Below are 25,538 nucleotides of genomic sequence, written 5' to 3' on the forward strand. Positions count from 1 at the left end.
GATTCAGAAAGATATTCTGAAGGGAGTTGTTAAGTAATGGAGCTAGCAATGGCTTCATGAGAATAAAAGAAAAAAGACTTCATGCCTTGAAGTTTTTAAGAAAAATATTCTCCATGATCAGTGATGCTACCTTATTACAATCCATTCAAATTCTTAAATATTCCACAATGTCCAGGTTTTAAAAAGTGAGCATTTCAGAATCTTGTACGTACTCCTCCTCTGCTTAAAAGTTAGTATCAAATGGATGTCTCTTGATTTCTTTTTTCATGTCAAAGGAAAGAAAGGGAGGTAGGGTGTGTGTGTGTGTGTTTGTAGATGATCATCTATCTCCTGCATTCTTAGCCTGAGGTCCAGGGATGAGTTTCAGAATGACCCCCACCCCTGAACTGTATGCAAAACCTCTACCTGCCTTTTCTGGGGAGAGAATCCTTAGCTTCTGTCCAATTCTCAAATGACTTCAGGACAATGAATGAAGGTTGGATGAATGGTGCAGATCCTTCAAGACCGTAAAGCATAGGAATGAGCTACTGCCAGACAACCACAGGAAGTGCCCACGGGTTTGTCCCCAAGGGCAGGCTAGGGGGCCAGACGGCACTCCTCACTGTGAGCCCCCAGTGAAGACCCTGAAGAGGTGGTAATGATGAAGGCTACATAAACACAACACAGAATACCCATCACCCAACACTGCAGTGCTCTCTAAATAGTCATTTTCTAATCTTCATATTTTTGTTAAGTTTCCAGCTACATTTAAAAACAGCATGTTATGTGTCTGTTGGGCCCTCACTATTACAAATATTATAGACTGACCTTGTTCCGAGGTATGGACTTTGACAAAAACATCAGTGTTGTAGGTGAGTCACTCAATAAGGGTGTTCATTCACCTGTTTGTAAAAGATGCCACACTCCCAGTCTTCTACAAATGATGGCGTGATTGCTGAATAAGGTAACGCTTGCGAAAGTGCTGGAAATCTTTCCAAGGAAATTATACCCTCATTATTTTACTCTTCCAGATATACGGTTAAAGCTCAGTATACTTAGTAATACTAACAACCACTGTCTCTCAATTTCCTAGTTGGAGAACTCATATATCATTTTCATTCTATCAGAGCCCTTGGACTCTAGATCCTGTAATATCACTACTGTTACTATGAACATTTCATCTATCTCTACTGCTATTGACCCTAAGAAGGACGTTCCAAGTTCCTTTATCATAAACATTCATGTAACTGTTACCTAGTAAATGGTTTTGATCAAGATTATTCACAAGAGGGAAAGCATCCCCAGTAGGGAGGGAGGGATTACAGGCCTGCTATTAACTTTTTCCTTTCCAATAATAAACTCCAGAAAGAGGAGAGGAACTTTTAGTCATTGCATTGAACAAACAGGTGATCACTGACAATTTGTTAAATAAACTAATAAAGCTCTAGAATGTCAAAAATGCATGATAGTAATGAACCTACTGATATTCTGAAATGTTAATGGAACTTGATAAAAGGGTCACCAGTTAACACCATCAGTTGGAAATATATACACAATCTAATAATTTGAGAGTCATTTCAAGAAGCCATTTTGAAACACATTTTGCATGTTATAGAAAATACTAATATGTATAATGTACCCAATATTATTTTCCTTTATGTGATTTTAAAAATTAAATGCATTTTTAATTAAAAATAACTTTTATTGTATTATTACAAAAGCAATACATATTACTCATATAGTTTAGCATGATTTTTTTTACCCAAGAGATAACTTTTTCTCCAGAGAAATGCATCTCTCAGTTTATACTAATAAAAATCAATGAGAAAAAAGTACTCAAATCCACTGTGCCTTAACATAGTTACTGTCCTTTTACAGAAGACAGATATCTACATTCTAGAAATTTAATTTAAGATACTATGAACATTAGACATAAAAGCTCAAACTACCTACATTTCTACCAAAAACTGACATCATCAATTACATTTTGATTAAATACATGCCAACAATAATATGGGGACTTAAAATACCTTACAGGGATGAATAAATAACTAAATAAAAACATGATCTGACCATCAAAAGACAGTGTATTTAGATGCAGAAAGAAACCTGCGTTATATAAGAACAAAATCATCACAGTACAGCATGCCACGAGCAGCCGGATGAAAATCACCTGCTACGGAGCAGTCAGGAGCCTTTCTGAAGGCAGCTTTGTGCATATAAAACAAGCACCTCACCACTGGATGCTGAACTGCCTGCAGCCCAGCTCATCACATCTTACTTAGGTTGCAGAGCCCTGTATAATTTGCATGGTTTAAAAGAACCATTTTGGAAAAGCTGCATTTCATTATTCTTCTTGCCACTCACCCCTTGCCCAGCAAGTGGGCATATGAGTGAAAGGGGGAAAAAAAAAATGAAAAGCTAAAAACTTGCTATTCTTAAAAAAAAAAAAAAAAGGATTTTGCTTGTAAGATATCCTTTGGAGCTTCCAAACCCTCCTTCAGGAATAGCAACATAATAAAATCATGTCTAGAGAGGCATATTTGTGCACCTGACAATCACTGACCTAGATCTTTAAGGGAAACCAATGACTAATGCGTTGAGGGCTTGCTTCCCCTGCTCCCCCAACATTTTACATGTGACCAGGAGAACATGACAATGACAACTAGGTAAGAGGGGAGCATCAGGAGACTGGTTGTCTTGAAGTCACAGCCACAGCGTTCTCAGAGCCAGCATCATGGTGCCAGAGCCCCACAGAAGGGCACGTCTCTCTGAACCTGTTTTGAGGATGAAAGAACTCCTTGGTAGAGTTGATGCCCAAGGAATCTTCTTTGCTTCATGGGTGTAAACGGTACCAGACTTCTCTCTCTAGCCTTCATTCTCAACCACCAGAGTGCCCATTAGCCCTCCTTGGCTATGAGGGGAACACAGCATCAGGTAGAAAATACAGTGGCTACAAAAGATAACCTAAAAGGTACCTTCTGGGGAGTCTTGCAGTCAGGTCGTGGCCTCAAGGGGCCTCGAACAAGGAAAACTTCTCTCAATGAGAAGGTTGCTACTGGCCCTGCTCTTCCATCACCACAGAAGAGATGTGTTAGGGACCAAATTTCTCAGCTACCCTCCATTCACCTGGGGAATTTGCCTCGTTTCCAATGTGACAAAAACCTGACTACTAACAGGTATACCGAACTCAGGCCTGCTCACTTGGAATGGATGCAGAGACCAGCTCTTCCAGCACAGAAAAGGCTTGCAGGGGTTCAGCTCTGTCACTTGGAAACACTCCAGTCTAGAGGTGCATTTGTACTTTGGGCAAAGAACAGCCAGCTAAGGATGTAGTCACAGTAGGATGTTAAATGCAGCAATAGAAAATTGGCCAGCTTGGGCCAACCCTAGCAAACAGAGATGAAGAATGAATCGGTTCAGGCTGTTAAACATTTTGAGGCACAGGGAAGTTACCTGTCTCAGTGTAACTGACATTCCCATTAGGCATGAGGGACAGAAAGGTGGTGATGTTTCTCCGGGCCTCGTTTTGGCAGCCCCAAATGTCCAGTCCTCACTTAACTTCCTGCTCAAGCCCTGGTAGAGCTCATCTCCCAAGCTGTTCAGTAGATCCGTCTCCCGGAGGGGGCTGGCCTCAGCCTCGACGTCATCAGGAGGGTGATGGAAGGGATCCTGAAGAGGTGTGCCTATGCGCAGCCAGCACAGAGTCGGCCTAGGGGCAGGAGAGGGACAGAAACGAAGCCATTAAAACACTGCCAAACGACAAAGAAAGCAGAGTCCCTCCCTTGCCTTTCACATCTTGCCCACCACGGACGCCCACCACAGACACACTCCGTGCTTGCACGGGCCACCCTACTCTCGGGAGTCAGCCCAGCTCCAACGGCACAGCCATGGGCTTCTTTCCCTGGGAGACCAGCCTGGCGACTGCGCTGGAGCAGGCGCTCCTTTCGGACCTGGATCTTAGGCTGCATACCAGATGGGAGGCAGAGGCTGCAGGGAGCCCCGTGGTTAAAGGGGAGGATGCAGGCTACATCAGCCAAAACCCCTGCGGAGGGAGTGCCCCTGCTTCAGGGCCACGGCTTCTGCGGAGCGTCTCCCTCCACCACTGCAGTTAGCCCAGTCCGTTCCCAAATCAGTCTTCGTCTCATAAACTGGGACTTAAATGTTTTTTTACCTTGTGAGAATTTGTTCCCCCTAGAACAGTGTTTCCCAAATGTTGAATGTGCACCTGAATCACCTGGTAATCCTGTTAAAATGAAGACTCTGATCAGTAGGCCTGGGCTGGGGCCCAAGAGCCTCCATGTCTAACAAGCTCCTGCTCCTTGTTAGGGTGACGAGGGATAAGGCATGACAATGGTGACCAGATTCCACCTGTTTCCTGTCCCGGAAGTTAAATGCTGTTTATCCGTTGGCTGTAATCTCATGAGAAAGACGCAGGTCATATTTTAGAAGGAACAGCTCACTAAATTCTAAGAGATCGCCAAAGTTCTTCTTGACAATAAATAACGAGCTACATGTTCATAGCACAGCCTTGTCAAAGATTAACTTTTCTTAATTCTTGTAGAGATGCCCAAAAGTACATAAAACTACCACGAAGTTCCTTCCGTAGATGCCTTCCATAATGTCCTTCCCGTTTTCCCCAGGAGGTGGTAGAAGAGAGCCACGTCCACCCCGAGCAGTCCAGCACACTATGAACTGGTTTTGGCTTGTCTGAAGCTCAACCATGGAGCAGCAGGAGGCTAAGTTTTGGGGGAGAGGGAAAGGGGGGGAAACACAACCCAAAACAGAAAACAAAAAACCCAGAAGCCTTCTGATAGGTTCAAGTTATTCAACAGTTTTATTTACCCATTCTACACATAAACACAAAAACATATTTCAAATACAGTTGTACACACCTTATGTGGATCTGAGTGGCATATTTTTTTTCTCAGTGTCACCAGATTAAATCCAAATGCTGCTAAGGACTTGAGTTCCTTCTTTCTACAGAGGTATGCCTAGGGAGATCTGAGGATCACTATTCCTTGGGTTCCCAATGTAGTCCATTCCACCCAACCCAGTGGTGCCAGCCCACTCCCCACCCCCTCCAAGGGCACAGCTGGTGATCAGTCCTTTGTGTTACAGCAAAAGCATCGCCATCTCAGAATGAGTTGATCTCATTACTTCAACACGATCAAAACACATCCACAAGCAATTCAGGCACAAAAATACTGAGTAAGTAAAATATTGGTCATAGATCCTCAGTGAAAGGTTTACTGTAAAGAATTTTTTACTATTAAAATCAATTTTTGAATGCAAAATTTCCTTTGCATTTTTATTTGTTAGATTATGAGTAAATAGCCAAGTTCACGGCACACTGAGAACAGCTGCATTATCCAGGGGAAGGAATGCGATACTCCCTACAGGGAAGCTGAGGACACAGAAGGTTCAGAATCGGGTGGTGCAGTGAAGTCCTGCCTAGCACTGGGGAATGGAGGTGAGGGCTTCAACTACAGGTAACAATTCCAGGCTTTGAGCGGGCATTTCTTTAGCGAAGTTTACCAAATATCATTCAGGTGGTGTACAACCTTCATTTTCTGTAAAATGATAAGAATTTGGCTGCTACACTAAAAGGAATGTCTATTGAAAACCACGGTGGACAGAATTTCCCCCTAAGGAAACCATGTAGAGTGTTTATTTCCTTTCTTTAAGGATATGTACAAGACAGAGAAATACAATAATGCATATACACCACTACCTGATACAACTAGGAACAGACTGTCAGCATACAGACCCTACTAAAGCCTGTCAGTCAGTCAGCATAGGGACCCTGCCAGAGCCTGTCAGTCAGTCAGTCAGCATAAAGGTGTACTACGAAATACAGTCTTCTGAACACTATGTGTCCAAATTAAATTCCTGGACATCCTTCTCATGTCTATGTCACCACTATGGGAAGTCAGATCAATCCTGCCAAATGTTGCAACCTGACTCAATTGTTGTATATTTTTTAAAGTAACATTTTAAAACACAAGTCAATGTGCATCCTTGAAAGCTTGGGTGTATTTACCAAATTTCTTGAAACAAACAGAACATGGCTTCTGAGCCTAGCAAAGACACTGAAATGTGCATAAACTTTATAACCTAGACATAGTTTTCTCAATCATTACACTCTTTTCCCCTTGTCCCTTAGCTACCTCAGCACTAATAAGTTTCTCTGAAACGAGACCTCCAGCTCACAGAAGAACCGTAAGATGGATTTATTTCCAAACAGATACATCACCGTTTCTTTAAAATGTGAGCGCTTCTGATGATCAAACGTGAGGATGCAAAGAGGGGCACCCCGAACCTCACAGGAAACACTCAACCGTCCCATCTAGGAATACAAGTATGTTGTACCTAACTCTAACTTTCTGGGGAAAAACCAGACCCGGAAACGATACAGAGCAGACCCCTAGTGCAATGCATGTTCCTACTACATTTTCTTAGTCTACTTTCCAACTGAATGTAAAGCAAACTCCTCATCAGAACGAAACCGAAGACAATACAGATAATAAGGAAGAGCTCAATTCCCATTTGAGAACTAGGAGATAAGCAGAGAACCTAAATCTGCCTTAGATCCCTCTTTCAGGCCTGTCACACACCAATTCCTCAATCAGCTTTGGATCAAGAAAAAGAAAATAAGACTACATGGTGGTTTTCCTGTTCCCATTTTATACCAATAGATTAAATGTTAACGCCTTCACCTCTTTCTCCCTCAACGAAACTGGAAGCTTCAAAGAAAGGTACTCTGGAATCCAACTTTTCTTTGTAGGATTTGTGACATGGACATAATCAAAAAAGGGTGCAGAGGACAAGAAAAAATAGGAAGTAGGACTTCACCAAAATGTGGAGTAAGCGTTCTATTCCATTCTCCCAGCTTCTTCCTGCTAAGCCTTCTGCCTGGAAGGATCTTGCTCTAAAAACGGAAGGATCTGGAAACTGCTTGCTATCGTCAAGCTCTCATTTCCCACTATCTGAGAATAAGAAGACCACCCAGGCTCCTCTTCTGAGGACCACGAACTAGTACAGCGGGACAGCGGAGAAGCACTCAGCAGGCTGAGGGCCAGAACGTGCATCCCGATGACCTGATGCCGGGGTTTACAACAGGGTAACATAATGCTGGCTTGTCAGTGAGATCTCCTCTTCCTAAGCATACGTTCAGCCCAAATTCAAAGTCTTTGGATCAGAATCTCCCTCTTCTCATTCATTAATTCTGAACTACTCTACCTGCCTAAGCAGAAAAAACTCTGCTGCTCATTTGGACTACAGACCAAAACCACCAGCCAAATAAAAGTAGATGAGGCAACCTTATAAAAGGGCCACACATACATCCTAGACTACATCTCATTCTCAAAGCAGCGGCCATTCCCAACCTCCCAACACTGAGTCTCAGCACCATAGGGCAAGAGAAAAGTTATGAGAAGTAGTCTGTACCCTACCTCAATGTCCACACTTACAGAATCAATGTGTTGCTCTTTGGAAAATGTTCACTTACTGTAAATTATATGCCCTGTCCCCAAAATAACTTTCTTCAGGGCAAGGACTTTTCTCTTCCACCTCTGTGGATCCTACCACAACCACTACCCGCACCCAGCCCAAAGCCCCACAACCAAAGGCACTAAGTACACATTGTGTGATGGCTAAACAGGACTAGCAGGTTACTTACACCTTGGATGCAATTTCAGGAGAATCTAGGCAAGCAACCTTTGGAAACTGGCTGTGAGAGCCAACTCGGGATGTAAGAAAAAAGGACTCAAGGTCACAAGTCAGCTGCCTTTGCTTGATATCCTTTATCATCCTACAGGCTTTATCTCACTACCTCTCTCCAGGGTGCTTAAAATTCCCATCTAGTGCCCAAGGACATTTATTTACAGGGTGATTTGCTCCATGTCACCCTGCAAAGTAAAGGGTTAAAAGGAGGCATGTGCATGTATTTCAAAACTTCTAAAGAGGATTCTAATGAATAATTCCGGATGAGAACCATGACAAAAGGTCTTCTATTACCAAACAAAAACCCCCTTGGCAAATAGCTAAGCTTGCTCTACAAACTGATAACTTTAAGGTGGGGAGTCATCTATCTCTTAGGTCTCACTAGAAGGCCTTGCCTCTCAGAAAAATGCACATATATTCAGACGTTTTGCATACACAACTGGAGGGAAGGAGAATGCCATCAGGGTCAAGGGGCTAAGGATCCCTGTTCTACCCATTTCGTTTAACCCTACAAAGAAAATAAAATGACAAAAGTGAATCGGTAAATACAGTCAAGAGTTAGACCCCCACAGGGTACCAAAGACATCAAGATGAGATAAAAGACTACTAGGAGGGAGGTTAATTCATCAGCAGGCTTTCCCACCCTTGGAAAAACAATTGCTCATGTGAAAAGAAATTTTTAACTTAGAGAGGAGAGTGTGTTGAAAACTTACTGGAAAATAACAAGCAGTTTGAGTGAATTCTTCTCTGCCTTCTGCCCTGAGCGATTCAAGCCTCGATATGGTGACTCCTGGATCTACCCCTGTCCTTCTAACAGCCCGAGGTCAGGGAACTACAGCCTTGGCAGGAAAGGTGCTGTGGTCGGCCAAGAGGCCGCACTGCCCTGCAACAGTCCTGCAACGGCCAGAGGCCACTCTACCGTCCTGCGCCTCGCCCCACAGCCACCAGGATGCCTGGCTCTTGAAATGAAAAATACAAACCAACATATTTCCCACATACTCTGAGGCACCGAAGACAGAGGCCTATTTCTCAGGAAAGGAGGCAAGAATTCTCACCCACGTGCACCGGCAGGCTCTAGAGCGCCTGTGCGTGTTCTGTGGCCCGGGCTGACCCCTGCAGAACCTGGCTTGAAAGGAAGGGAGAAGGGAAAAGAAATGCCCCTGATCCACATCCACCTAGGCCCACTGCAGAGAAGACTTCTCCCTCGCCGACCACCATCCCTCGCGGGTGGACACCACAATGACAGCGACATGCAGTAAGCTGGACATCCGACACGGGGGCAAGGAGGGAGGGCGCAGCCAAGGAAGGGCAGTGAGTGAAGCACGCCCCGCACAGACAAAGGTGAAGGGAAGACGGGCTTCTGTGTCCCCCTGGACCCAGCCCCCCACCTGACCACTCAAGGACATTAGTGAGCTTAGAACCAGGGCCAAACAAGAACAAAGTGTGTGTGGCTTGCCAAGCCTCAGCCCCAGCTATGCCAGTGTGCCAAGGGAGTGTTGTCCCTTCACCACTTCCTCCAGGCCACCCCAACCGAGGACCTGTCCTAAAATACTCAACGGGCCGATTTGCCCCTGGGCAGGAGGATGTTTCACACTGTAGGATAGCTGAGGTTGGTCAGGAAACATGACCTCACACTCTGGGTTAAGATTCGAGGTGGGGTGTTGGCAGTGGGGGCTGGAAGTTAAATGATCCCTTGGGGGTTAGTGGCAGGGGCAGGAGGCCAGGGCTGGAGGGGAGCACACGGTCACACCACTGGAATGCTGACTTGGGTCTTCGGCTGGTCGGCCCCTTCTTGCATGTCCAGGGCATGAGAGCTGAGGGGCTTGAGGGGCCGGCTCCCAACACTGTAATTTCTTGGACGCCTTATTGTATTCGAACTGGACAGAGGCGTGAAGCTGTTCCTTCTCATCCTTACAGGGGTTTGGTTCTTGGGGAAGTTGTTCTGATTGGAAATGGAGGGACACCACACAAATGAAAGGCAAGCCAAAGGTGCACTCATAAAGGTTAAAATGCTCGTAGCCACAGCAGCCTCCTCCACTGCTGCTCCTCTGCAGATAGTCTCCCATAAGACACGAGCCGTGGCCTGGCCCCCCAGCCCCAGGACCGCAGAGGGAGTGTCTCCTCGGGCACCACACTCCAGAGCAGGCAAGGGGGCCAGAGAAGGAGGGGCTTCCCCTAGGGACGCACAGTTTGTCAGGACAGACCTAGGAACGGACCTGCACCTCTTGACCCCACCTCATAGGCAACTCTGGATCCTGCATTCTACAGGGAGCACTTCCTGGGGGGAAAATCTGCATTTTACTTCAGCCAAACACTTCGATATTTCATTGGATTTCCAGGAGCCAACTTTCAAGGTTAAGACTCATGAGAGAGGTACTAATTTAAAAAAATAGTCATTCTAACACCTCTTCCTTTTGGAAGTAAGCAGACTAAGAGGACATGGAGTTCTGGGTCTCTGTCCCCTTGGTACAGAAAAGAAACCCCAGACTCTTGATGCCAAAGGTTCAAGACTCAGGGAGGCAAGGCACCTGCACCCCACCTCTGGAAAAACACTTACAGTTGGCTTGTCACGGTGGGTGTTCACCGCCTCCACATTGAGTTTAACTGTTTCCACTTTGCACCCTGAGAAAACAGAAAAGAGATTTTTTTTTTTTTTGCCTTTTCCTGAGGACAAGAAAAAAAGTCAAGGGAAAATGCTTTAGTTTCATTATGGAAAAGCAGACCATCAAAGAACGTATGTATCCCCAGTGCATACATACATATATACACACATACACACATGTATACACACGTACATATATACACATATACACACATACATTTGAAAATGAGAAGCACTGAGGAATGTCCCTGGTGTACACAGGTGAGGCAGCTGAACTTCTAGACAAACTTCAGGGAGAATTTTAAAATCCCTCCCTTCCTCAATCCCACCTCCTGCCCAGCTCCTAAGCTCATAGTTACCGTAGGCCACCGGAGTGAGTTTGAAGATGGTATGGAGAGGGCACCTCAAGTATGGCAGCTCATCTGGAAGCAGAAAGACCAGGTGAGGGAAGTCTGTAGCATCACGCAGTAAGGTCAAGGCAGTGGAAGACACACTCTAAGAAGCTCATGCATTTCCTCTACCCTGACCTGTGCAGTTCCTCCCCTAGGCCCCAGACAGTGACAGGACAGCCACCCAAGCTACTGAGTGGCTCATGAAGGAAACAAGTCCATTTTAGATCCTTCCACTGGGGCAAAACAGAAGTGCTAAGGCCAGGACCCGCTGAAGGGAAGACTGTGGCCCACCTGGGTACACCGAAGGCCAGTCTGCAGGCTTCCCAGCAGCTCAGGTAGATCCGGAAGGGAAGGGAAATACCGGGAAGGCAGCAGCACTTTCTTATGGCTCTACCCAGAAACTGGCCTACCCTGAATCCAAAGGGCGAAGATGCTTCTAGGATACTACCCTCCTCATAGCCAAAGTAACAAGCCGGACATGTTCAACCACTTTTCTGATGCTGACGGGAGAGTCCGCTCAGCGCTGGCCCTTCAGCCAAGCAGGGTCAAGGAGCTCCAGCAGCAGCCACTCTCCCCTGGGGGCTTCTGTGCCAGCAGAATAAAGTCAGCAAGCAGCCGGCCCAGTGGCTGCTGGGAGCCCCACTCCGTGGCCTGAAGAATGTACTCCAACTTGCGTGGAGGAGGGGGAGGTCCGGTTGCCGGGGATCCTGGAGCCACCCCAAACCCAGCTCTCCCCCATGGATGTGTCCCCCGGCCCTTCCCTCAGATGGCACCTGCGCCCTTATCCAAGAAGTAGGCCAGCAGGCAGCGCATGACAGCCTGGTGGGAGATGACGAGGACGTTGCCCTGACGCTCCAGCTCCATGATGACAGGCTCCAGCCGCTGCACCAGGTCCTGGTATGACTGGGGGGGGGAGTGGGGCAGGCTGGTAGGCGGCCAGGCACAAGCTGGCAGCCACGGCGGCGGCTGGGTATGCCAGGCCCAGTGGCTGGGCCACTTCTTCCCCAGCTGGCTTCCCTCCTAGAGGTTTGGCGACTTCATGCCGCCTGCCAACTGCCCCCAGGCTTTTCAAGAGCAACATTCAAACTGAGAAAACTACAGGTCGAGCAGAGAAACCCGATTCAGTCTGGTTTTTTCCTTCCCGCAGATTCGCAGAGTGTAAGGCAACAGGGCTCCTGGGGGCTTCCTGGACCCCTGCCATTCTGCTGTATTTATTTGTATATGTTTGCCTCATGCATCCCTAGAGCATAAAGCCACTTAAGCCAGGAACTAGCCTAAAACACCAAAGATGACAGAGAAATCATTCATAACCCATACATTTACTTGGTGCCTATACCCGCTAGGGTGAGGGTGGGACTGAGGGAGTGGAATAAAAAAAGTAGAAAAGATTGTGTTTATTCTACCACATAATCAACACAGAAGACACCCTCTCACCCTTTCCCCTGGAGATCTTAAAAATTAATGAGCCTGAGCTGAATTAAACTGTGTATGAGCTGAATTAAACTGTGTATGACCTGAAGGTGGGAGGGTAAACTAAACTTTATCTTGACTAGCCTGTGCAGACCCCGCAAACCACATTCAATCCTTCCCCCAAACAAAAGCCAAGGCCCCAGCAGAGGGCTGGGCAGCACCCTCACGTAAGGGGAATCTCACCTCCCCGCCAGGGTATCGATACAGGTACTTCTCTTGGTCTCGAAGCGCAAACTCCTCCGGGTACTGCTTCTCGATCTCTGCATAGGTCATCTCCTCGCACACGCCCTGCGTGGAGCCACCCCGGCTTGAAGCGCAGACAGACGCAGGCAAGGGCACCCGAAGAAGGAAGCCCATGCCGAAGACTCCCAGCTATCCTACTAGGCGCCGGCACTGAGCAGGCGCCACGGCTGCCTGGCCAGGGTGTTTGGGGCAGCTGTGGAGGGGACGCAGCAGCTTTTCTAGAGGTAGCCGCCGCTTTCTCCTACTACCGCGGGGGATTTCAAGGGCAAGAAAAGTCAGTGGGATAAAAGGAACAGGAAGCGGAGAAGCGGGGAGCCTGAAGGGGCTGGAGAACTCCTGCAGGAGCCTTAAAAGGGCACAGAGGAACGGAAGACGGAGAAGTGCCTACTTTTGTGCTTGAGGACAGAGAAAGCCAAGAAAAAATTTGGAAGAAGGTTCCCAGAGTTGCTGACCAACGGATCTAAGCAGAAATCAAGCGGTGAGCTATTTCTTTTTAAACACATAAAGGAACAAAATGGGGCCCCACTGACCCGGGGCCCAAGGGCCTAGGTGAGAAAGGGTCTGAATGCCGCATCGGCCCAGGTGCTCAAGCAGGCAGCGAGCCCTGCTAGAGGTGCACCTGTTCCCTCTTCCTCCCCAGATCGGCCACAGACTCAGCTTCCTTGAGTTTCTACCTGGGGGTTCTAGTTTCTGGCTAAAACTGCCCACATCACGACTTTTGAGAGTTGCCGTCCAAACAGGAGACTTTTACTGGCTTCTTAGCCGCCGGAGCTCCCTACTCACAGCGTCAATCTCATTCAGAATCTTCCACTGCTCGTAGGTCACCCCCAGGGATTCAGCTGTCTGGATAGTCCTCCTCAACTGGCTCGTCCACACTTTGAGGTCCGCTATCTCCTGTTCCTCTAGAAACTTCCTTAGGGCCTGGGAAAACTGAAGTTTGGAAAAAGAAAAGAAAAGGGAGAGAAAACACAACACACATGACCACTAACCTGGCCAATAAAGGACGATGTGTATGACCTCAGTCAAAATCTCAGAGGTGCTACGTCGTTAAGGTAAACCCAAGAGGAAATGAACTTTAATGGGAGCACCCTGTCTTGTGCTGAGCACACAAGTCATACCCCAATAAATATCTGATAGCTGAATGAACAGCAGAAATGGTTCCAAATTATCCACACTACAATACAGCAAACGAGAAAACGTCCCTAAATGCCTGCTTCACTATCTGAAAACACAGGCTAAGCCCCAGCAGGATTTAGGAAGGAGTGAAGGGGTAAAAGAGATGACCTCCACCGTGCCCTTCTAACCCCAGGCCTAGGAGGCCCAGCCTGCTGGCTAACTACTCACCTGCTTCCCCCGCACAGAGAGACCAGAGTCACCTCCGATCTTCCCCAGGAGATTGAACTCACTCTCTCCGTGCCGGCAAAGGTAAATGGTACGAGGCTGGACATGGATATTCATGAGGTAGTAGACGATCTTGCTCTGGATGTAGTCCTGGACTCTGTTCACTAAAAACCGCTGGCCCACATTTATCACCTTGATGAAAGAAAGGTCCCTGAGACAGAGAAGGAAAAAAAGTGCCCTGGCTATGAAAATCTGAGGGTAACAGTAAGAGAAAGGATTTTCTTAGTTACCTGCAGCTCCAGCAGCTTTGCCTCCTCTCCACCTGTAGCCCACCCACTTTTCAGGAACCAAATGGCAAAAGATGAAATGCCCCCCAGAACTGAGAAGGAAAATGGCCCCAGTCAGGACCCCTTCTTCAGTGCCTATACTATGCCATTCAGTTTAGATAAATAAGGTAAACAGCATTCAGCCTTCTCCTCGGGGCTAGACTAGATGACCTGAAGATTTTGCTAGTCCTGGAATTTGGTGAGAAGCAACGACTCCCAAGACCCATGACTTGCAGTGGGGGGAGGAGACAAGGCAGCAGAAGCATAGAAACTTCTATGCACTCCCTGCACCCAACTGATTAGGCTTCTCTCAAAGGTGCTTCCACAGACTCTGCTTTGTGGCCATGATGGAACTTTCTTCATTGTAAAAATAATAAATGCTTATTCCAAAATAATTTTTTTAAAGGCACAATGATACAAATAAAAATCACTCATAACCCTACCACCAGAGAGAACATCTATAAACACACATACACCTCTTCCAGAATGTTTTTCTAGGTAGGACACTGGCTAACTAAAATGTACTGCCAGGCCATGTCTAGGGCAGTGTTTTTCAACTTCTGTATTAAGGAACACCTCCAAATTCTAACATTCTGTACAACCCACTTGAAGGAGCTTAAAGACTCAAAACATTAAGCAGACCACTGAAGCAGTTTAACAGTGGGTGACATGTGTCTCTGTATTTGCTTGGCACAGGGCTGTATTCTTATTTAAACAGAGCTGTTAAATGCTCTGACCGCGTGCTTTTGCAAAGGCTACATTCTTACAGGTTTCCATGTGCACACAGCTTTCTTAACAGGTACTTGACATTCCACTATGGTTCTTACATCTCACACACAACAAATTAACCCATACTATATACCACACTGCTGATAGATACTGCCATGTAATGATGGCTAACACTGATCAGACATTTCTCTGAGTCAGGCATGTTCCATGTTTTATTTATGTATTTTTTCAAAATACATTTGTATATATTTTATATGTTTATTATTTTAATCTACATATGTAACATATTACATGTATATATTCCTATACGTTTTACAAAAGTATGTATTTCTCTATTACAGATGCTGTAATACATATGTATATATGACATAATATATAATATATATTCTACCTATGTATTAATGACATATAACATATACATGTGTATACACACACACACACACATATGTATATATACACACAATAAACTTTAAAAGTGACCAAAGACAATGATACATCTCTGAGGGTGTCCTACAACAACCCAAGATCAGAACGACTGATCTCAGCAGTGGCTCTCAGTCACTGGGGGTGATTTTTGCTCCCCAGAGACGTTTGGCAATGTCTGCAAACATCTTCGGTTGTCACAGCTTGGAAATGTTACTAGTATCTAGAAGCCAGGGATGCTGCTAAATCCTGCATCGCACAGGACAGCCCCCCACAGCAAAGAATCACCCAGTTCAAAATGTCAGTAATGCTGAGGTTGAGAAATCTTGCCCTAGAGGACAGAGAGGAAGAACTGATGACAGAAAACACTTCCGTGTTCAAGTACAAGATGCAACCTGCAAATACCATACCTTGTTTCTCTGGAATGACATAAACATCATGGGTCTGGATTGTCAGCAGGAAGTGTGGGGGCAGAGGGATAAAGACTCTTTCCTCAAATGAGACCCCTGCCTCAAGCCCTTCAAACCAGGGCCTTTAACCTTACTTGTCATAGTTGTCTGGGTCAAGGGGTCGATAAGTGACCTTGTAGCACTCGATTCTCTTTAGGAAGTCCTCCATCACGTTCTCCCTGTTCCTTTCAGGGTAGTCAGGGCTCGAGACCTTTACCTCCTGGAATCACAGGAAGAGCACGGCCTGGTCAGAGGTCTGCCCTTGACAGCCCTCTTGTGAACAGCCTGAGCTAGAGGAAGAGAAGGAAGCCCACAGACCGACTTTCACTAGAGCCCTGGCGTCCCTGTTCCCTGTGCACCTGCTCTCTGCCCTGTGCCTCTGGCAACCAAGAAAGCAAAGACAGCTGGGGAGTCATGTGCTTGCCCTTGGCTGAGAGACAGAGGCACTCATGCAGCTAACGCTGCTCCTGGGCCCCAGTCCCTTTATGTACCTTCCTGGGAAAACAGAATGGGCTTGAATTTTGTCCTGTGACTACTCAGCACAGGGTATTGATCTGATGCATGCCTGACTTGGACCAGATACCTCTTCTTAGACCTTCCCAAGTTCCCAGGGTGCTGCGAGAGCACCACATGAGACCACACATGGGTGTCTGCTCTGCACAGCACAGCACAACCCACCAAATGGGCCTGGCTTATGCTGCGGCCACAGGGCATGAGATGCTCAGGGCATACAGTGCTGACCTGAACATTACACCTGTAGTGGGCAGATGACCTTCCTATAAGGTGGCCCTGACAGATAATGAAGAGTCTGATCTATATGAAAAACATACCTAGGCCTCAGCACCCAGCTAATACCCAAACTCAGGACCAGGAGTACCACAGTCTAAGTTCTGGCCTCCACTCAACAGCTAATTCTTATTTTATTCCTCAAAGCCTCTGTTTGTGCTCCCCAGGGAAGAGTGTTGGGTGCAAAATGATGGTCTGGCAGATCAAAAAGATCACCCGGTACTGCTGAAGATACTTTTCTTTCTTTCTTTACCCACTTGACTCTCTCCCTTAATACACACACAGAAGGCACAAAGGATCAAGAGGGAGTGGTAAGCAGGGGTGTCACCTACCAGGATGTTGGCAGCAATGACATCAGGATCATCACAGACAGATTCCACAAAGAATACCTGCCCAGGGAGAGAAGGAAGTGATAATGAATTAAAAAATACCAGGCTGCTGATTAAAAGCACATGCTCATGCCTGCCCACCCCAAACATCACGTCCCCCAGGACTTTCTTCCATGAAAGTGGCCTTCATGGCCCCTTCATTTAAAAATAGCTCTTACCACATCCCCAAGGCCTCAGACATACAGGCTAAGGGTCTAAGAAAGGACCTGAAAGAAAACACTCAAGGATTGGGAGTATGGCCCGAGAGGAGAGAATCAGATACCCAATCCTGTCCTCGCCCACCAGGGTCAAACAGATCTGCATGTCCCTCCCAACTGCCCACCTCCACTCATCCCCTTTCCTCCAGCATGGAGTCGGAGCCTACCTTGAAGGAATTCTCCTCGGCAAAGTTCAAAATCATGTCCCTCCGCTCCCTAGTGGTATTTGTGGCGTCAAACACCTGGGAAGAGAGCCCATGGGGGTTGAGTGGGGAGGATGGATCCCAGCAAGGCGGCTCCAAGGAGGGGCTGCCGGGCCAGGCGGCTGCAAAGGCAGAGCCCCGGGCGGGAAGAGGCAGCTGAGGCTCACCGCAATCTGCCCGCTCTCCTCAGTGAGGTAGGTCTTAACGTCGCCCAGCGCCACCAGAGCACACCGTCTGCCAGGAGAGCAGAGGACTAGAGGGAGGCCAGCTCTGCAGAGCCAGCGATGAACGTGAACGGAAGGGCTGCTCGGGAGTTGCGTCCCTTCCTGCTTAGTTTTCCCAATGGTCAAAATTATTCCCCGACAAGACTTTTCAACTCCCCCACTGAGGTTTTTACACCATCCTCTATCTTTCACATCCCCCACCCCATGCAGGTATCTTCTCTCTCTGTAGGCCTGGCCTACGGACATACGTGCATCTCCCGAGCCCTGTTCTTCTACCCAGCCAAGCCCGAGGTGACCTGTCCAGCCAGTAACTGCCACTTAAACCCCCCACAGGATATTTACTGAGAGGAGAACCAAGCCCTGTCTCACCCAGGCTCCTGATGGCTGAGAAAGGGCCGGCCTGCAGGTCGGGCCTAAGACTCACTTGCGGATCTCCATGGCCTCCTCATTGTCGTGCCGGAAGAATTCATAGGATTTATAGGACTTGACAGCTTCACGCCGATACACCCCAAGATTAAACACTGCAGAAGACAGCAACACCCTTCGGCAGTGACACCATACAATAACCCCACTGAAGAGGGTTTCTCGGTCTAATGCCAAAGTGCCCAAGGGGATTCAGAAAGAGTACGATGGCGCCTTAGGAACAAGACCTGACTGACTGAAAGCCAAGTTAGGTTCCAGTTCAGAATTACGAGACCTTGGACAAGTCTTAAGCTGAGCTTCGATTTCCTCAGCTACTCTGGCTCTTTCACGGGGGCATTGCTAGAATTAGACAAGACGATGTAGGTATAAGGGCTTTGAAAATGTAAAGCCCTAAACTATCAGAGGCATTCCCTCGGAACTAGGCCAGGAGAAAACACATCTGTGAACAAATCAGGAAGCAACCAGTACTTCTGCCAGGAGCACCTTATAACTTCGATATCAAGGAGACTAAGTCTCCCAGAGGCCTGTGAGGCCCAGGAACGGATCATCCCCATTCCCCAGGAATGAATAACCCGCACGTACCTTTGGTGGGCACCCCAATCCAGTTGAGGTAGCGTGTGAGTTTCTTGGACACATAGGTCTTGCCCCGGGCTGGCAAGCCAATCATAACGATAAGAGTTGGGGAGTTGGTCATGTAGGAGGCCCATGCTAGGGGAAAATGCAAAAGAACAGACGAAATGACTAAAGAACTAAAGGTTCGTGCACTGGGCTGGGAACTCCACAGTCGGGATCTCATTTAACCCTCATAAACTTCAGTGAGGCGAGTTCGGGGAGACTGAGAAGCTCTCGGGCCACCCCTCCCAAGAGAGAGCTGAAGGGTCACGCAGACTTCAGAGGGTACCCAAACCAAAACATGGCTTCCTTACACAGCCGAGGTCTTCAGAGTATCCAGTCGGAGAGAAGGGACAAAATGGTAAGGATGAGAAAGACAGTACCTTCCCTGTGTGAGAACGTCTAGTTAACAGGAGAATGATACCATTGTGAAGGGCGGTCTAACGCTTGGAGATTCTACCAATGCAGAACTGAGCTGGCTTCCCAAGTAGGTCCAAAGGTTTCTATCCTGAGGAATCCACCCATTCCTTCAGAGCCAGGGGCCAGATTAGCTTGCCCATTTAAAAGGAGTCTGGCCTCAAGCTGTTTTGGCCTTTGCACTCAGGACACAGTTTAGGCAGAACTTCTAAATCATGGTGAGATTGAGACTATGGCAAAGGCTACCTGACGCCAGGTTCCTCACTAGACTCAGGAAGCTTCATGGTAAAGTGGCATCTCAGCCAGCCTGTCCCACGGCCCGTATGAAACCAAAACGATTTAGAAGCAAGATTCACAGGTCCGCCCTTCCTTAGGGAACTTATTTCAGGAATGCTCAGTCACAGAGACAGGGCTCACTGCACACGCGACTTGCTAAGGATACACGATGAGTCCTGGGAAGAATCGTGCCACAACACAGACCTTACAGGAACCTGTGATTCCTCATCATCTCGCTCACAGAGGGTGACGCCTCCCTGCCCATCGACCTCAGAGGAGTGGGGAGGGAGGGGGCCCGCATGGCCGCCAGCCACTCTCCTGGGGCCAGCACCCAAACGGGGGTCCCCTTGCGGGGCTCAGGCTCTGCCGGCCCCCATGAGGGAAGGCCCTGAGCAGGAAGGGGACAGGAAAGAAAGGCTTCGCCTTCTGCTTCCCAGCACAGCTTTCCAGAGGGTGCCAGCAAGTTACTGCTGCTTCTCTGCTCTGGGACAAGGTGACTCTGTAAGGCTAAAGAAACAATTCAGGAAGACTGGGGTACTTGGATGGGAAGGTCACCTTTCTTATATTTTTGATAAAAGAATGTTAAAAAGATCTCAATGGAGAAGTAGCCGGGAGGGCCTGGGTAGAGAACTGACCTTGGAAGGAAGTTACCTAAGGGGGTTTGGCAAGAAGTACTCAGAAGCCAAAGATTGGCCCAAGTGGTGAGGGGGGGGTAGGTGCCCAGAATTGGGGTCAGAGGGCTTGCCTTTTAGTCCATTACCCACCATGCACACAGAAAATTCCTCGGCCTTGGCCGAGGAGCCCCTCCAAGATAGGTAACGAGCAACATAAGATTTTCATCTCTGTCCAAACAGGGAGCACAGAGGCAAGCAAAGGCCACCCCGCAGCCTCAGCTGATGTTAATCCCTGACCTCTGACCCCTAACAGACAGACCGACTCTGCCTGGGCTCTGCTGCCTCAGGTTTCAGTAGTAAAATCCTCCTGACACTGCATTTCTCTAGCTCAGCACCACAAGTTGTCAACCCCCATGATTTGGCTCATTACTTGCAATTCTAGGCCTACTTTGTCTACACCATTCAGGCCATTAGTCACTTCCCCTGAAGGTTCTGCTAGCCTCCCTAAACATGAAAATGAACTGATACTTGGGAGCTGCTCTGACATCAACCAGGGAACCAGCTGCTCCATGTTTACCCAACTGTACAGAGGGTGTTAAGAAGAAAAGAGGGCACTGGTCACTGAAGACTCCATATGGTGCCCTCCAGCACACCCCCCACCTCTGCCCAGAACACACACACACACACACCTGCTGCAGCCACAGTTTCTCATTTTCTGGAGTACAAATCTAAACCATACTTCAAACTTGCAACATTGGCAAAACTAGGAACATTCTGTCCTGCCTGTTAAGAAATTAAACCACCACTACCTTAATTTGAACAAGAGATTTTCTTCATGCTGATAAATTTCAGAGACAATGTAACACACCCTTCACATATATTGGAAAGTCATTTCAATCCTGAAATTCTCTTTTCCCTTCTTTACATAAGGTTTAACTCACTTTCTCAATCTTAGACTTATTTCTCCTTCATGAGCACACTTAGAGCGAATGAAGGCTTGATAACTTCCTTCCTAGAGACAGAAACCCTTCAGCCCAGAGAAATGAGGAGCATGGCCTATAGCCTCACGGCAGAAAGTCAAGGTCAGGCTCCTGGTTTCAGGCCTGCCCAGCGAGTCCCAGCCACCAGCTCTTGTCGGCACCTGACACAGGGAGCCATGTGGTCAGCACTGCGCTCTCGAATCTAATCCTGAAAGGTGGTCAGCGGTTCCTGGCCTTTTCATGACCGAGGCCTCTTCACTATTTGTTCTAAATAGGCCTCATAGTTTTTAAATATGCTGCGCATTACATGTGTTTCATTGGTAATATCTTCTTTCTATTCACCAGGAGTCATAAAACTGCAGACCATCTCCTACTATTTGACTGACAGGCACAAAATATCCAAGTTCTGCAGACAAACACTAAGAAAGTTAACGTTTTAACCAGTGCAGCTGCAGTTAACAATGCCCAGTTTCCATTCAAGCACTTTGAAATATCAAAGAAAGCTAACAATATAAAACTTTTTATGAGAGTAAATTAGTAATGTTGATCAACATTTCAAATGTCTAATTTTTCTCCTATTATTTCTGTGGGAAGAGGTGCTAGCACAAACCTGCACAGGTGTATATGCAAGGATGCTGACTGAAGCACTGTCTGTGATGGTGGAAAATTGGAAACAACAGAAATGTCCATGTGGGGCTGTCATAGCCACACAATGCCATACTACACAGAAGACAGAAATCTGGATTTACTGACATGAAAACATTTAACACATTTTTTAAATGGCAGTAGAACTGAATACATACAGTGTGAACCTATTTTCACTAATAGAGTAAGATGTCAGTAAGAATCACATTTAACAGGGAAAGGAGCAATTGTGAGAGTTTTTTCACTTTTCAGTCTCCATATCGTTTGAACTTTTCCATGAACATGCGTTGATTTTGCTGTTTGGGAACGGTAACACATGGGAACTTGTCATTTCCTGACTTACTCAAAATGTCAAAGAATAAAAGAAACAAAGAAAGAAAAGCATGTATACCTACTCCCTGCCCAATGCCTGCTTTCACAGAGCCCTGCAGCCAGTCATCTGGGCACCATAAAGGGACCTCAGCCAGCACCCCCTCCCGCCCCCCTGTCCCTGGAGCAGCTGAAGTTCCAGTAATGCTCCTTTCGAGGTTTTGGCTCCCTAGAGGCATCCTTCAGCCCTCCAGCCCAGTCACCTCCCAGAGCTGAAGTCCAACACAGGTGTAATTAGCAGCAAGGGCATAACCGTTGAGCTTTTAATAAAGCAACTGCTGGGCGTGAACACTAAGCAGCCGGGGGAGTCTGTTCCAAGATACAGGCAAATAACAGGAAAAGGAAATAAACTAACACATATTCTCCTAAGTCTATTTTTCCTTTGACTAGGGTTGCAACAGTCTAACAGTCGGAACCCCGAGGGCAGAAGAGAGTGTGGTAAATGAATGATGGTGGCCTTAGGGCAAACCAGATACTTCCAGTGGGGCTGAAGAGGGTGGAGCTTGGAAAGGAGAAATCAGAGCCCAGAGCAAGGATTAGAGTCTAGAAGATGGGAAAGAGACCTGGGATTACTGCTTTCCTGAGGATCAAGGCAAGAAAACTAAGAATTTGGAAGGCAGATAGACTCTCATGGACCATAGTGCAGAGGCTGGCCTGGCACCAGGCATTATGCAGGGTCAGAGACACCCACGATTACCAACTTTCCCCAGCCCAACTAGCTCTCTGCTCTCTTTCGGACCAAGTACACCTCTCCTTTAAGATGTGCATCCTGAACCCCATAATCTGGGTTGCAATATTGTCAAACAAGAGGAGAACACATTCTTTACTGAAAAACAATTATTCACAGGGCTCTTTTAGACAGTGAGCTCCCGGGGCAGCATTTAGAGTATAACTGATTTGAAATGTAATGTTTCAGGAATAAAAACAACATGCAAATAGAGTCACCAGTAAAAATTAATACCCCTTAGCTATGTGCCCAGCGCTCTTCTAAGTGCTTTTGTATATTTGCTCATCTAATTCTCACAGCACTCTGGAGGGAGAGACTATCAGCATCCCCATTTTATAAAGTTGTACATGGAGGGGATAAGCAACTTTTCAAGGGCTCACATCTGGAAGTAGTCAAACCAGGATTCAAACTCAGGCAGTCTGACTCCAGAGGCCAAACTCAAACCTCACGCTGTACTAGTTATCCCCCATGGGGTATCTGCCCTTGGGGCCTGGCTTCCTGTCCTGGCTGAGAAGGAGACCCTAATCCCAGGGTCACACCCAAGCTGGAGCTTCTGCTGGAGCCCGAACCCCAGCAAGCTTCACTGGCACTAGATGAAAAGCAATTGTCCCTGTTAATCATGAGACTGACAAGGACATGACACCAAGGCCTAGACTCCAGGGAAAGCTCTGAACATGGGATGTTTCCAGGTCTCATGCTGCCTGGCTGTTCCACCTGGGGATACATATATATAACCACTGAAGTGAGAACTGATTGACAGGGTCCCAATCTGCGGGCAGCAGCAGCAAGGGCTAGTGTTCCTTGAGGTTCCCTGAAACAGCTGGGGAACAGGTGCCCAGGACCTTGTGGAGCGGGGGATGTAGTCTTGCAGGCAGTAGCCATGCTCAGGCACACAGATGTGTGAGGACAGAGAAGGATCTCTCTGCAAACCTCTGCTTGTGTGTCTCTGTCTGAAGAACTGGCATGAAAATGCTCCTGTGAAACCTGTCCCCGCAGGAATGAACCTGCAAGGAAAATAGTTTGCAAAGTGCAAAGGTGGTGGAATCTGTGAAAATGGAAGGTGCCCAAGTCACAGTCAGAAGTCAAATGCCAGCGCCGATTCTCCTGAGGCCTGTAGAAATGAGCTACTACTGGCTCCTACCTACAATTTCACAGTGAGCAGTGCCTCACAAAACCTAGCCTGAGAGATAAAGAGAAACTGTTAACACTATCAGTCCCAAGTAATTCCTGCCCCCTGCCACTCTTGTTCTGACCATCAACATCAATCAAGTGTGCAGGTACCCCCAGGAGAGAGAGATTCAGTGACAGAAAGCAGTAAGAAAATGCTGGGCTATTCTCGCAGCCCAGTCCCAAGGACCAACATTTCACTGAGTCATTTGTTTCAGACAGAAAACCCCCCTTGTAGACTGTTTTCCATTCCCATGTCAAATTATCATTTCTCATTCCCACCAAGCAGCAAAGTCGAGGATTACAAACATATTCCCAAGATAAAGGAGGGGGGAGCTTTTCCCCAGAACTCACAGCATTTCTTCTCTGACATTCGAAGATTTGTGGTTTTGGTTTCACAGCTGTTGTTCTGTTCTGAGGAAGAGGCAAAATTCCCGGACATGGCAGCTCTTCAGGAGATGTCTGGAGGGGACAAAAGGAATGTAAGGAAGGGCAGGGATGGAAGAAGAAAGCACTCAAAACACTCAGTGAGGAGGATCAGTGCCATCCGGACCAAGAGCCAAGTCCAGCTCTCACCCAGTTACCAGCTGTGTGCCCTTGGAAAAGCCCTGTTTCCTCACCTATGAAGGGAGGTGCACTGCAACCTTGCATTTATAGTGCAGACTGGGGGGTTTACATTCACATAATTGTCTCCTTCAATCCTTCCAGTAATCCTTGTAATAAGGCAGCTTTTGCTACCATTATTACTTTTCCCCATTTTAGATTGAAAACCAGAGGTTAATCAAATTAAGTGGCTTTGCCAAGTTCCTTCCTGACCTCCAAGTCTAGTCTGGGAATCTAGGGAGTGTAGTGGCAGCATATGGGGGTGGGCTGGGTTGCAAAGAGATTAAATTTGCTATCATAAAGTAACTGCAGTCCAGTGGCAGGATTCAGTCCTGAAGAAAATTAGAGAAATTGGAAAAATCTCAAACAGGTTCCCATAAGGAAAAGCTGTAACTGCACCCTGAGACAGTCCTAGCAAGTCACCATTGCTCCTCTGGTGTTCTCATTACCAGGCTCTTGCTCCGGCATCTTCTCCCCAGCTGTCCCCTGGGACTTGGTCTATACAAGGAACACTAGGGCGCAAAGAGGTGGTACATGACCTCCCCAAGGTCAGCTGCAGAATAAGGGTCAGTCCTGACTCAAACTGGGGTGGAAGAGCCCGCAGCTCACTCCCAAAACCCAGACAAGGGACTCGTGAGGACCCTAAGTTCCTACTGCTTCAAGGACCCTGCACCGTTCTTCCACTGACTACACAAGTCCAACCCAAACACCAGTTGTGGCTCCCAGTCCCTGAACGTCCGCACTCTCGGCAATGCCCGGCGGCCAGCACTTCCCCGCAGCAGCGAGGCATCGTTGTCCTGCTCACCATCCAAGCGCACGCAGCCTCCCTCCTCCCGCCCCCCCCCCCCAGGCTCTTCAGGCGCTGCACCGCTGTCGCTCACCCCACGACCTCTCCTAAGATCCCTCCTGGCAGTGGCCCTGGCACTTCCCTGGTGCGCTGCAGACAGGAGCCGACCGACTGAAGCGGGCGCGGGAGTCGCCGGCAGATCACGTGCCCGGGCCTGGCTTCGCCAACACCCCGTTGGTGCTCACCTGGAGAGAATCGCTGACCAATCGAGCGCGCGCAGGCTCCAGGGGCGGGGCCCAAATCGGAATCGCTGACGTTTGCTCCGGTTGCGGGATGAAACTGGGAAGGCGAGGGATCTCAAGCTCTCAAGTTGCCCAGCACCGTGGAGGTTGGTTGCATCGTTGCTTGGCAACTAATAGGGCTGGGGGAGGAGTTAATTC

General features: G+C 47.7%; 1 protein-coding gene across 4 annotated transcripts; it reads right to left on the reverse strand.

Annotated features, from left to right (window-relative positions):
• Nucleotides 1-1,667: 1,667 nt before the first annotated feature.
• PFKFB2 (6-phosphofructo-2-kinase/fructose-2,6-biphosphatase 2) lies at nucleotides 1,668-25,519 on the reverse strand. 4 transcript variants are annotated; one of them, XM_073217021.1, is made up of 15 exons: nucleotides 25,193-25,337; nucleotides 24,063-24,170; nucleotides 18,484-18,609; nucleotides 17,903-17,999; nucleotides 17,422-17,524; nucleotides 17,219-17,293; nucleotides 16,798-16,854; nucleotides 15,775-15,899; nucleotides 13,756-13,963; nucleotides 13,195-13,341; nucleotides 12,352-12,456; nucleotides 11,472-11,601; nucleotides 10,666-10,728; nucleotides 10,262-10,326; nucleotides 1,668-3,691 (listed from the first exon to the last, which is right to left on the reverse strand). In XM_073217021.1, the coding sequence occupies exons 2-15, from the start codon at nucleotides 24,148-24,150 to the stop codon at nucleotides 3,629-3,631; spliced, it is 1,452 nt and encodes a 483-aa protein (XP_073073122.1). In that variant the 5' UTR covers nucleotides 24,151-24,170; nucleotides 25,193-25,337; the 3' UTR covers nucleotides 1,668-3,628. The 4 variants fall into 4 exon arrangements, with proteins under 4 accessions (XP_073073122.1, XP_017500103.3, XP_017500104.1 ...); XM_017644614.3 differs by lacking the exons at nucleotides 1,668-3,691; nucleotides 25,193-25,337 and adding exons at nucleotides 4,794-9,646; nucleotides 25,344-25,519; XM_017644615.3 differs by lacking the exon at nucleotides 1,668-3,691 and adding an exon at nucleotides 4,794-9,646 and having other exon boundaries at nucleotides 17,422-17,488.
• Between the last annotated feature and the right edge of the window lie 19 nt (nucleotides 25,520-25,538).

This window comes from Manis javanica, chromosome 11 (genome assembly GCF_040802235.1).
Source record: "Manis javanica isolate MJ-LG chromosome 11, MJ_LKY, whole genome shotgun sequence".
NCBI lineage: Eukaryota > Metazoa > Chordata > Mammalia > Pholidota > Manidae > Manis > Manis javanica.

Coding starts and splice junctions, on each gene's coding strand:
- PFKFB2 (XM_017644614.3), bottom strand. CDS start 24,150: ATGTCCGGGAATTTTGCCTCTTCCTCAGAACAGAACAACAGCTGTGAA. Junction 17,525..17,902: donor GAGGCCATGGAGATCCGCAA/GTGAGTCTTAGG, acceptor CTGGCTCTGCAG/AGCTGGCCTCCCTCTAGTCC. Junction 16,855..17,218: donor CCGAGGAGAATTCCTTCAAG/GTAGGCTCCGAC, acceptor CTCCCTGGGCAG/GTATTCTTTGTGGAATCTGT.